The sequence below is a fragment of the Heterocephalus glaber genome, unplaced genomic scaffold (assembly GCF_053883595.1).
Source record: "Heterocephalus glaber isolate CG9 unplaced genomic scaffold, H.glaber_assembly_v1.0 deba00001687, whole genome shotgun sequence".
NCBI lineage: Eukaryota > Metazoa > Chordata > Mammalia > Rodentia > Bathyergidae > Heterocephalus > Heterocephalus glaber.
Genome location: NW_028258412.1, coordinates 20,103,252 through 20,114,530, shown reverse-complemented (window position 1 = coordinate 20,114,530; position 11,279 = coordinate 20,103,252). Strand labels below are relative to the sequence as shown.

Below are 11,279 nucleotides of genomic sequence, written 5' to 3'. Positions count from 1 at the left end.
CTGGACTCATGGAGGACATTCCCTTGGACTCTAGGCCTTTAGCTGGACTTGTGTGGGACACTGCTGTGGGATCCAGGCCCTTGGCTAGATTATTTGGGTCTCTAGTGCATGTCTAAATCTCTTGCACTCCATTGTATTTGACTTTTGGGGGGACTATTATAAAATAATCCTATAAATCATGTGTCCTGCATTAAATCTATTTCCCTTGCAAACCCTGACTGCAACACACTTCATGATATGAATGAAAAATTCATCAGAGAAACATAAAAAAAGAACCAATCAGAAATCTTAGAGCTAAAAGACTCAATAAATAAAATAAAAAATGCAGTTGAAAGTCTCAAAAGCAGAATTGATCAGGAAGAAGAAAAAATTTCTAAGCTTAAAGACAAGTTTTTAAAAATAGCCTGGGGACCCATACTCTTAAGTGAAATAAATAGGATACACATGTGTAAATACTGAATAGTTTCTCTTGTGTGAGAAACTGAAAGTGTAAATAAGGATCAAAGTGTAGAATAGATCATTTGAAATAGGAAGAAAAGGTCCAAGGAGGAAGTGGGAGGGGTAGGGGAAAGGGGGAAAGGAATAAGTATGAGAAAAGGAAAAAATGGAAACAAAGTCTTTGTGACTAGGGAAGGGTGGAGGGGTTGAAAGGAGAGCAGGGGAATGGGAAAAAAATAAGAACCAAGATATAGCATGTAAAGGTACAAATTCCCAATGATGAATGTCATCATACTGTATACATAAAATGTACCACTAAACTTAATGAATTAAAAAAATAGTATGGGCCAGGGATTTAGCTCAGTGGTGCCGTGCCTGCCTCGTAAGTGCAAGGTCCTGAGCTGGATCCCTGGTACTGTAAAGAGAAAAAAAAAATAGCCCAGGGAGGAGGAAGAAGAAGAGGAGAAAGAAAAGTAGAAAAAGAAAAGAAAGGGAAAGGGGAATTAAAAAGAATAAAGAAGGTGTTGTAGTGGGGCATGTCTGTAATCCCAGCACTCTGGGAGATTGAGGTAGGAAAGTTTTGAGTTTTAGTCCAGCCTGGGCATTTTAACAAGTCTCTGCCTCAAAAAATAAAAAATGGGCCAGGAATGCAGCTCAGTGAAAAAAAAAAAGTCTTTTAAGATTTATGACACACCATTAAGTGAGCACATATTTCCACTATCAGGATTCTAGAACAAGAGAAGGGAAAATGTATTCAATGAAATATTTACTGAAAACTCTTCAAATCTTGGGAAAGATATTGACATTATATCCAAGGAAGCTCGAAAGACCCCTACTAAATCTGACCCGAAAAGATTCTCTCCAAGGCATATTATAATCAAACTGTCAAAAGTATAAGACAAAACATTTTTTTAAAAAGCATCAAATCTGTTATAAGGAAATTCCCATTAGACTCAGTATAAACCTTATAAGCCATCAGAGAATGGAATGATTATTCAAAATTCTGCAAGAAGAAAAGTGCCAACCACCAAGAATATACCCAGCAAGGCTATTCTTCAGAATGGGAATTCATCACCACCTGACTGGCCCTACAAAAAATGCTTAAGGAACTCCTCTATTAAAAATGAAAGGGGCCGGGGATATAGCTCAGTGGCACAGCACCTGCCTGGCAAGCGCGAGGTCCTGGGTTCAATCCCCAGTACCAAAAACAAAACAAAGAAAAAAGAAAAGGATGCTTCAATCCCTGGTACCAAAAAAAAAATGATGGCTGGGCATGGTGGTACATGCCTTCATTCCCAGTACTTGGGAGGTCAAGGCAGGAGGATCACCACGAATTTGAGGACAGCCTATGCTACAGAGTGAGTTCAAGTCCAGCCTGAACTACATAGTGAGACCTCATATCAAAAAAATAAACATTTTTTTAAAAATGAAAGGATGATAACTACCATCATGAAACATAAAACTCAACAGTACAGCAAGTAACACAAAAGAGAAAGAGAATCAAACCCTATCAGTACAGAAAGCCACCAAGTCACAAAGATGAACAAGAGAAGAACAGATACATGAAGGAAGTAGAAAAAATTGAAAGAATGACAAGAGTATGTCTTTACTTATGAATAATATTTTTTTTTTGGTACCGTGGATCAAACTCATGACCTTGCACTTGTGAAGCAGGAAGTGGAGCCACTGAGCTAAATCCCCGGCCCTATGAATAATATTCTTGAATTTGTTTTGTTTTGTTTTGGTACTGGGGATCAAACTCAGGACCTTGGGTTTGTAATGCAGGTGCAGTACCACTGAGCTACATCCCAGCCCTTGAATGTATTTTTTGAGACAAGTTCTCACTGAGTTACCCATGGTGTTTTTAAGTTCCAGTGCTCCTCCAGCCTCAATGTATTGAGTGCTAAAACTAGCAATGTGTGGCACCATGCCTGGTTCATAACCTTGAATGTAAAAACATTATATTCCCCAATTAAAAGGCACATACTGACTGACTGGTGAAAATAAAACCAACTATGTGCTGCCTAAAACAAACTCACTTCACCAGTAAAGGTACAGGTGCACTGAAAGTGAAGAGGTGGAAAAAGACAAACTGTGCACATGAAACTAAAGTGAGCAGATTAGCTATACTTCTGCAACTAAAGCTTCAATTAAAAAACTTTAAAAAACGACAAAGGTCATAAAATAATAACAAAAGGACAATTTTAACAACAGAAAATACTTGTACATATTATTTTCTCCAATGGGAGTACACAGTTATACAAAGCAAACATTGGACCTAAAAGGAGAGATGAATTTTTTTTTTTGCTTAAATTCTTTTATTGGTACATTTTAGGTATACAATACATTTACATTTATCATTGGGATCTTGTACCTGTACATGATGTATCTTGGTTCTTATTTTTTCCCCATTCCCTGTCCTCCCTTCACCCCCTCCACCCTTCCCTATTTACATAGGGAAAAATTGTTTCAATTTTTTTCTCATAATTTTTTCTTTCCCTTCTTTCCTTTCCCCTTCCCCTCCCACTTCCCCTACACCTTTGTATATTTTCCTATTTCAAATTATCAATTATTCATTTTAATCATTTTAATCCTTATTTACACTTTCAGTTTCTCCAACTAGAGATACTATTCGGTATTTACACGTGTGTGTCCTATTTATCCATTTAGCTATAAATGTCGCTAGTTTCTCGTTCTTTATGGCTGAGTTGTACTCCATTTTATAAAAGAACCACATCTTCTTTATCCAGTTTCCAGTTGATGGGCACTTGGGCTGTTTCCAAGCTTTAGCTGTTACGAACTGTGCCACTATAAACATGGGTGCACATATATCGCTGTGGTATGATTCTTTTAATTCTTTGGGGAAGATCCCCAGCAGGGGAATAGCTGGGTCAAATGGGACCTCTAGTCCTAGTTCTTTGAGGTATCTCCATACTGATTTCCACAGTGGTTGCACAAGTCTGCACTCCCACCAACTATGGAGAAGGGTTCCTTTCTTCTCCCCACACCCCCGCCACCATTTGTTATTGGTTGATTTCTTGATAGCAGACATCCTTTCTGGGGTGAGGTGGAATCTCAGTGTTGTTTTCATCTGCATCTCTCGAATGACCAGTGATGTTGAACATTTTTTCATATGCTTATTTGCTGCTTTTACTTCTTTGTCTGAGAAATGTCTGTTCATTTCAGATGCCCATTTTTGAATTGGGTCTTTAAGTTAAGGGGGTCTGATTGTTTTCAGTTCTTTATATATTGTAGATAGTAGTCCTTCATCTAAGGTACGGCTGCTAAAAAATTTTTCCCACATTGTAGGTTGTCTCTCAGCTCTGTTGGTGGTTTCTCTTGCAGTGCAGAAGCTTTTTAATAAGATGAGATCCCAGTTGTTGATTCTTTCTGCTAGTTCCCGTGCTACTGAGGTTTTGTTCATGAAGTCTTTTCCTATGCCAATGTCTTCAAGAGTTCTACCTAACTTATTTTCCAGCAAGTTTAGTGTTTCTGTCTTAATATTTAGATCTTTAATCCACATCGATCTTAGTTTAGTGCATGGTGGTAGGTATGGGTCTAGTTTTACTCTTTGGCAGGTTGAAAGCCAGTTTTTCCAACACCATTTATTAAATAGGCTATCTTTCCTCCAATGAGGGTGGTTGGCTCCTTTGTCAAAGATGAGGTGGCTGAGTATGTCTGGAGTTGTTTCTGCATCTTCTAATCTATTCCACTGATCCTCGGGTCTGTTTCTTTGCCAGTACGATGCTGTTTTTATCACAGTAGCTTTGTAGTATACTATCAAATTGGGGGTTTGTGATACCCCCAGCCATGTCTCTGTTGCCTAGAATTGCTTTTGCTATTCTAGGTCTCTTCTGGTTCCAAATGAATTTTTGGATTGTTTTCTCTAGTTCTGTGAAGTATATTGTTGAAATTTCAATCGGCATTGCATTAAATCTATACAGTAGGTTTTAGAAGTATGGCCATTTTCACTATATTGGTTTTTCCTCCCCAGGAACAAAGGATGTCTTTCCATTTTCCTATATCCTCCTTGATCTCCTTTTTCAGAGTGCTGTAGTTTTCAGTGTAGAGGTCTTTTGCTTCCTTTGTTAGGTTGATTCCTAGATATTTCATTTTTTTGGATGCTATTGTAAAAGGAATTGTTTCCCTAATTTCTCTCTCAGTGAGTCTGTTATTTGTGTACAAGAAGGCTATTGTTTTCTGAGTGCTGACCTTGTATCCAGCTACTCTACTGAATCTGTCAATTAAGTCTAGAAGTCTTTTGGCCGAGTTTTTTGGGTCTTCTACATAAAGTATCATATTGTCAGCAAATAATAACAATTTAACTTCTTCCTTTCCTATCTTTATTCCTTTTATTTCTTTCTCTTTTCAAATTGGTGTGGCTAATGTTTCCAGAACTATATTGAATAGGAGTGGTGATAGTGGGCAGAGAGATGAATTCTAACATAATAATAGTTTAGAACCCAAACATCTCACTTTTGTCAATCAAGAAGCAGAAAGAGGAGGAGAAGCAGCAGCAGCACAGTTGAAAGGCAGGTGTTATCATGTAATACTGAGGAATGGCTATCGTTCTAGCAGCCAGCATAGCTTTGAGCTTTGACCAAACAACTGAACTACTGAAAATGATTTGGGTCCAGGGAAGGAAAGTGAGATACAGAGGTCAAGAATCATTGGCCGTTTCACTTGAGCCATGACAATAACATCCCCAATGTTCCTCTACCTTCCTCCTGACCCTTCTATGAAATCAAGTAGACACAGGAAAAGTTTGGAATAATTTTTTGTTCAAGAATTCTCATTATGGAGTGTTTGAGAATAGGTCCTTCTTAAGTCAGGCTGTAACATGTTATCTTATTGCTGATAGTGACTCTTTTTCAAGGGATATGTTGTGAGAACTTCTGTATTATCAAATAGTCATACCTAGGAACATGACAATGTTCAGAGGACTGGAAGAAAAAGTTTAAAAAAGTGGCATAGTTCCTTGTTATGGTTTACATCTGGATGTCCCCTAAAAGCCTCATGCACTCATAGGTATGGATTTGGGGATGTGATTGGATCATAGAGCATGATACTTGTCTGTAGATTAGTCCACTAATGAGTTTATAGCTAAAGAGGATTTGGGAGGTGAAGCCTGGTTGGAGGAGGTGTGTTACTGGGGACATGGCCTGGAAGGGTGTATCTCCCTCATTCCTCCTTTGATCCATCTCTCTGTTTCTCACTGACAAGTGATGAGCTATTTCTCTTCTACCATACCCTCTGCTGTGCTACCCGGCCTGGGAACCAGCTGACCATGGACTGAAATTGCTACAAATTGTGAGCCAAAATAAATCTTTTCTCCTTTAACTTGTGAGTTTCAGGTATTGTGTCTCAGCAACAAAGAAAGTAATTAAGGCAATTCTGTCCACAGGAGAAAATATAGGACACAGTGGACCTCATGGGGGATTACGTTCCTAGAACACCTGTGAACTGTGAAAAACTGCAAATTTCAGTTATGGTCAGAAAAATGCCTATTTTTATAGTTTAAACCCTAAATGTGCTATGTTTCCCACAGCTATGTAATTTAATAAAACACTGTATTAATAAAGCCTTAGAAAGTACAGGGCATTTTGGTGGCATCTTAGGGATCTTAGAGCTTTAAGAAGAACAAAACCGAGAACACTTGAGATAGCTACGTGCGATACTGCAACCTGGTATGATGTGGGGAATGCTGGTGCATCTTCTGGAGATGGATTACAGGACAGCAGCCAATCAGCAGTGAGGAGAACTGAATTACGCTCTCAGATTGGCTACTTGGAAACTTTCTGCCAAAAAAAAGAATTGTGAGATTCCCAGTACCAAAAAAAAACCTGCTTAAAATATTTGTGATTTCCACAAAATTGAGGGAGTTTCCGTGAACAATTACTAGTTAGATTCTAAGGAAAAATCCATGAACAAGTGAAGTCGCGAATTTTGAACACAACTTCATGGGGATATACTGTATTATTAACTTGAAGCAAAATAAAGGATTGTTTACCAATAAATTCCCTGTCTATACCCATCAAAATGGATCCCTTTGATGGGATCAAAGGAGGAATGAGGGAGATACACCCTTCCAGGCCATGTCCCCAGTGACACACCTCCTCCAACCAGGCTTCACCTCCCAAATCCTCTTTAGCTATAAACTCATTAGTGGACTAATCTATGGACAAGTATCATGCTCTATGATCCAATCACATCCCCAAGTTTGGACATGCCTTTTATATAGAATGGCTGCTACTATAATAGATTTTTTTTTTTTTTTTAGTACCAGGGATCAAACTCGGGTCCTTGAGCTTGCACAGCAGGCAACGAAACCTATAACAGATATTTAGTGGGTTACCTAGATTCTTTTGTGACTATCAGCACTTCCTCAGGGTTAAAGGGAATTCTGACTTTACACTACACTATTTTTGGCATCAAGCCTATATATACCTTAGACAATTTTAAGTATGTGTTTTATATATGGTTTATAACATATCTGTGAAATCAGGTGAGTCCTGTGCAGTCAGTGGAGATGAACTCTTAACAACTTCACAATATTAGATCATTAAACTTTTTTTTTTGGTACCGGGGACTGAACTTGGGTCCTTGCACTTGCAAGGCAGGCACAGAACCACTGACCTAAATCCCCAGCCCACTTCACAATATTAGAGCAGAACTTGCTCTACAGGACAGCCTGTTATGGCTTGTATCTAGATGCTCCCCTAAAGCCTCATGCGGTCACAGTGGGGGTTTTCAGAGGTGGCTGGATCTAGAGTGTGTGATACAGGAATTAAGGCTGTGATGCTGAGACTGATTCATGGTGCAATGCTAGGATTAAGGGTGTCCCTCCCTGAGGGGTACTACCCACTGTACAGTGGGTGCTACCCACCACAAGGGCAAGTAGCCTGGATACCATATAAGGGACAAAAAGAAGGCTGCTGTTGTCACTTACTGGTTCACTACTTCGCTGCTTTGTTGCCTTCTGCACAGCATGAACTGCTTCTGCTCTGAGATGCCCCTCTGCCATGCCACCCTATCTTGGATCCAGCCAACTATGATCTGAAGCCTCTATAACAAACTGTGAGCTACAATAAACTTTTCCTCCTTTAACTTTGGGTGTTGGGTATTTTGTCTCAGCAAAGATAAAAGGCAGAACCTAAGATATATATTTTTTTCTCAAAATCTGTATAAATGTTTATTATAGTTGACAATAAGTGGTTCTTAATGTGAAATAATATGACTAGTCAGACAATGTATGTGAACAGATGTGCATGTATTGGTCAAATGTTACATGAAGGAGGTAAATGTGCAAGAAGTTCAAGACATGGTCAGAGAGAAAACTAGTTCAAATATCCCTGAATCTACAGAAAACATTTCAACGCATCCTATGGGAAGTGTGCAACATAGTGCTGTCTATATGATCAATGGCCCAAGTCTTGGGAAGTATAAGAGCCATGTATTTCTCAGTGGTGTCTGTACTGCTAAGAAAGCAACCATTATCCATACCCAATTTTTCAGTTCTTGTGGCTCATGAGGTTGGCCCCAACATAACATGACTTATAATTGTTAGGGCCAGAACCTCTGTACAATGCAATGAATTCATTATTGTAAATGTGAGCTTCAGCAGTTCAGCTTCCATTACTTTCACCAGCTGTTATATAAACACAATGGGTATTTGTTTAATAAACCTGAGCTCTAAAGCTCCTCTGGAAAGCCATTTTGTAAGAACAAGATTGAATAAAGGAGAAGAATGTGACTGTGGCAGCTTCATTATCAGAATGATCACTGTTGTCTGCTCTCATGCTGACTAAAAAAGGGTTCATGGGCCGGGGATTTAGCTCAGTGGTTCCGCTGCCTGCCTAGCAAGCACAAGGTCCTCAGTTCGATCCCTGGTACCACCCCCTGCCCAAAAAAGGGTTCAGATTATGCATTTGGATCCTAATGCAAAAAAATATAACTTTCTAAAAGAACTACATATTTCTACTTCAAGGTAGATGAGTATGACCTTTCAGTACTGTAATAGCACATCCACATGTTGCCAGACAGATACACACAAGCAAGGTGGTACCCTTGCAAAGAACACAGTTATGGTTACCAGGACCAGGGCAGAAACCTGGACAATCAGTGCAGTAAAATCTGGGGAAAGAGCACAGTGATTGCCTGGAAACACTGATATTATTACTAACAGAACAAGTTTGGAAAGGCCATGAGCCTGAAAGAATGTGTAAGGTTTTCAGCAAGTACAAGGGCAAAGATGTAAAATATTAAGACTGCTATGCAAAAGCATCCAAGGCTCCTACATACTGAAAAAAATTAAAAACTTAGCTAGTTCCCCAAGAAAGACATGAAGTATAGCAGTGTAGAGATTTTTGAAGCTGTAGACAGGGCTGATAAGGGGGAGATAAAAGATTGTAGTTCATGTGATCCATGGAAAATCTGTATCATCAAACCTACTTAGATATCATTGCACTTCACTATGACTGCAACTTGAAAAAGTGTCATGGGAGGGATGTTTGCAACAATTTTAAGAACTCCTTGTGTTTATGGATATATCTCTCCTAGGGCTATTGGAATAGTCTGAAGAGTGACCCAGCTCTACATATCACATGACTCTCAGTATGAGAAGAAACTGATAATCCTAATTTGGGTCTTGTTGAGAGTCTTATTATTTCTTATTCCTATTATCTTTTTGTCTGCCTACATCCACAGAATATCTAAGACCAGTATCAATGAAAATAAAAAACTCAACAGAGCAGCAAGATACTGCTCTTGACAAGCATTTTCTAATTACCTTTTTTTCAGATAATAGAAGCCAATACAAAGTAATACTAAAACGATCTTTTAAGAATTGGACTTGGGTCTTGGATTTAGCTCAGTGGTTCCACCACCTGCCTCGCAAGTGCAAGGTCCTGAGTTAGATCCCTGGTTTAAAAAAAAAAAAAGAGAATTGGACTTCTTAGGTCTGGCCCCCTTCAGGGACTATGGAGATGGGCATTCTTTCATGCTTCCATCTATTTTTCTATATGATAAATGCTTTTTAGTTCTTAAATTAAAAAAAAATCAAAGAAGCTCCCTGGGTGAGGTGATCTTTCTTGTTCTGTGCTACCCTGAAATCAGGTCCCAAACCAGAGCTTTGGGACAATGAGAAACCTCAAGATGTAATCTTGACAGAGTAAGGCCAGGTGGCCCTCCATAACGTCCATGAAGCACATGCCCTAAAACTTCAAGAACTATTACTGATTTACCTAATATTTCTAAAGAACTCCTCTGGAAAGATCTTTAGAATTTACTATTCAGAGAATCCTGCTTAATCTGGTCAATTTCTCTAATCTTAAAGATTTTACCTTGGAAAGAATTTATCATGACAGAAGTATCTGCCTATTAGTTCCAATGTCTTGGTTGATTATCATTCCAGTCATATTGTCCATTTAGCTTTCCCTTTTTTGGCAACATGGTACACGATGCTCAGATCTTAAACTGGCCTTGTTCATATCTTAACTGGAGAGACCAATATATTTGTTATATGATTTGAGAGAGAAAAAACAGGTGAGACAGACATTCCTACCTCTTAATGATGCTTTGTGATTTGGAAACTTTTTCATTTCCAAAAGGTTCAAATTGTACCTATTAGTCGTTCATCATCACTTGCTCATTCATTCTATAAACATATGTTTTGCACTTGCTATTAGGTTGGACCATGTGAAATGAACTACCTGAGACATTTTTACTTATAATAATAGCAAGTTAATATAGGTCAATCTAATTTTACATGTCTGGGTATTATGAAACCAATCTTTTAATTCTGCTTGCAAATGAGAGTTGAGAGTTACTGCTTCATAAAGGATTTTTAAAATTTCAATTTTCCTTAAATTTTATTATCCTTGTGACTTCAAAAGATTGGTCTTAATTTTCTAGTATAGGATTTTCCTTTTGTTCAAGCCCTAAAACAGATCTAAACATATGAAACTAAGGGTCCTGCTGTCACTTTTTAAAATAATTGTCTTCCTAACTGCTTCTGAATTTCAAAACTCTTCAAAGAAAAGAAAACCAGATTCCACATTCACTCTCAGAAAATGCAATAGCAATCTCAAGACCTGAGCAAGTTGCTGCATGTCCCCCTCCTTGCACTGCAACAATGGAGTAGAGTCTGGAAAAGACATATATAAATAAGAACCTGGAATTTATTTTTTCTAGAAGAGACTTAGACAAATCTAATATCCATCAAAGTAGCATGAGTCTATCTCTTAGACAGAAAGTGTCTTTATCTCTATGAACAAAGTGTAACTGGAAAGATCCTTCCCAATTCACCTAGAATAGCTGCTAACTCTGGCACTATATTTCCTTTCAGTTCTGAAGTCTATGGCATGCTTAGAAAAGATGCATAACGTGTCCCCCACAACATTCTTTTCAATCGATTAGTGTGAAATAACTCCAGTTCCTGAATGTTCCAGTATTACAGTTTCAAAGAATGGTGGATGAGCTGGTAGCAAAAGCAACAGTGGACTCCAGTGGATCTAGGCCCCTGCTATAGACTCTCTTCTGTGAACATAACAATGGTGTTTGCGTATCTGCATCTCGCCGAGCCTCTTGCTTTAGTTGGTGGAATTTGTGCTGTGTCCAGCCATACACTCCACAGTTGAGCAGACCCTGGGATGTTGCTGTTAGAGCCTGGAGGAGATGAAGGAGTGATGGAGCCCATCCTTCAGGTTTGCAGAGATCCAGGAATAATACCCTTGACCCTTTTTTATTGGAGACAGGGCCTTGTTATACAGTTCAGGCTGGCCTTGAACTCACTATGTAGCCCAGGCTGGCCTCAAACTCGTGGCCATCCTCCTGCCTCAGCC

At 38.8% G+C, this 11,279-nt stretch overlaps 1 protein-coding gene across 8 annotated transcripts in view; it reads right to left on the bottom strand.

Moving 5' to 3' along the window:
- Positions 1-11,279, bottom strand: part of Tmem116 (transmembrane protein 116) — a 187,816-nt gene that overhangs the window by 86,975 nt on the left and 89,562 nt on the right. For 2 of the 8 annotated variants that reach the window (XM_013071776.3, XM_004843778.4), the window contains exon 11: positions 2,656-11,103. The exons of the other annotated variants lie outside the window; for them this stretch is intronic. In XM_013071776.3, coding sequence (XP_012927230.1) covers positions 10,897-11,103 — 207 coding nt within the window. In that variant the 3' untranslated portion in view covers positions 2,656-10,896. Of the gene's footprint in view, positions 1-2,655; positions 11,104-11,279 lie in introns of those variants that run through there. 8 annotated transcript variants of the gene reach the window in all.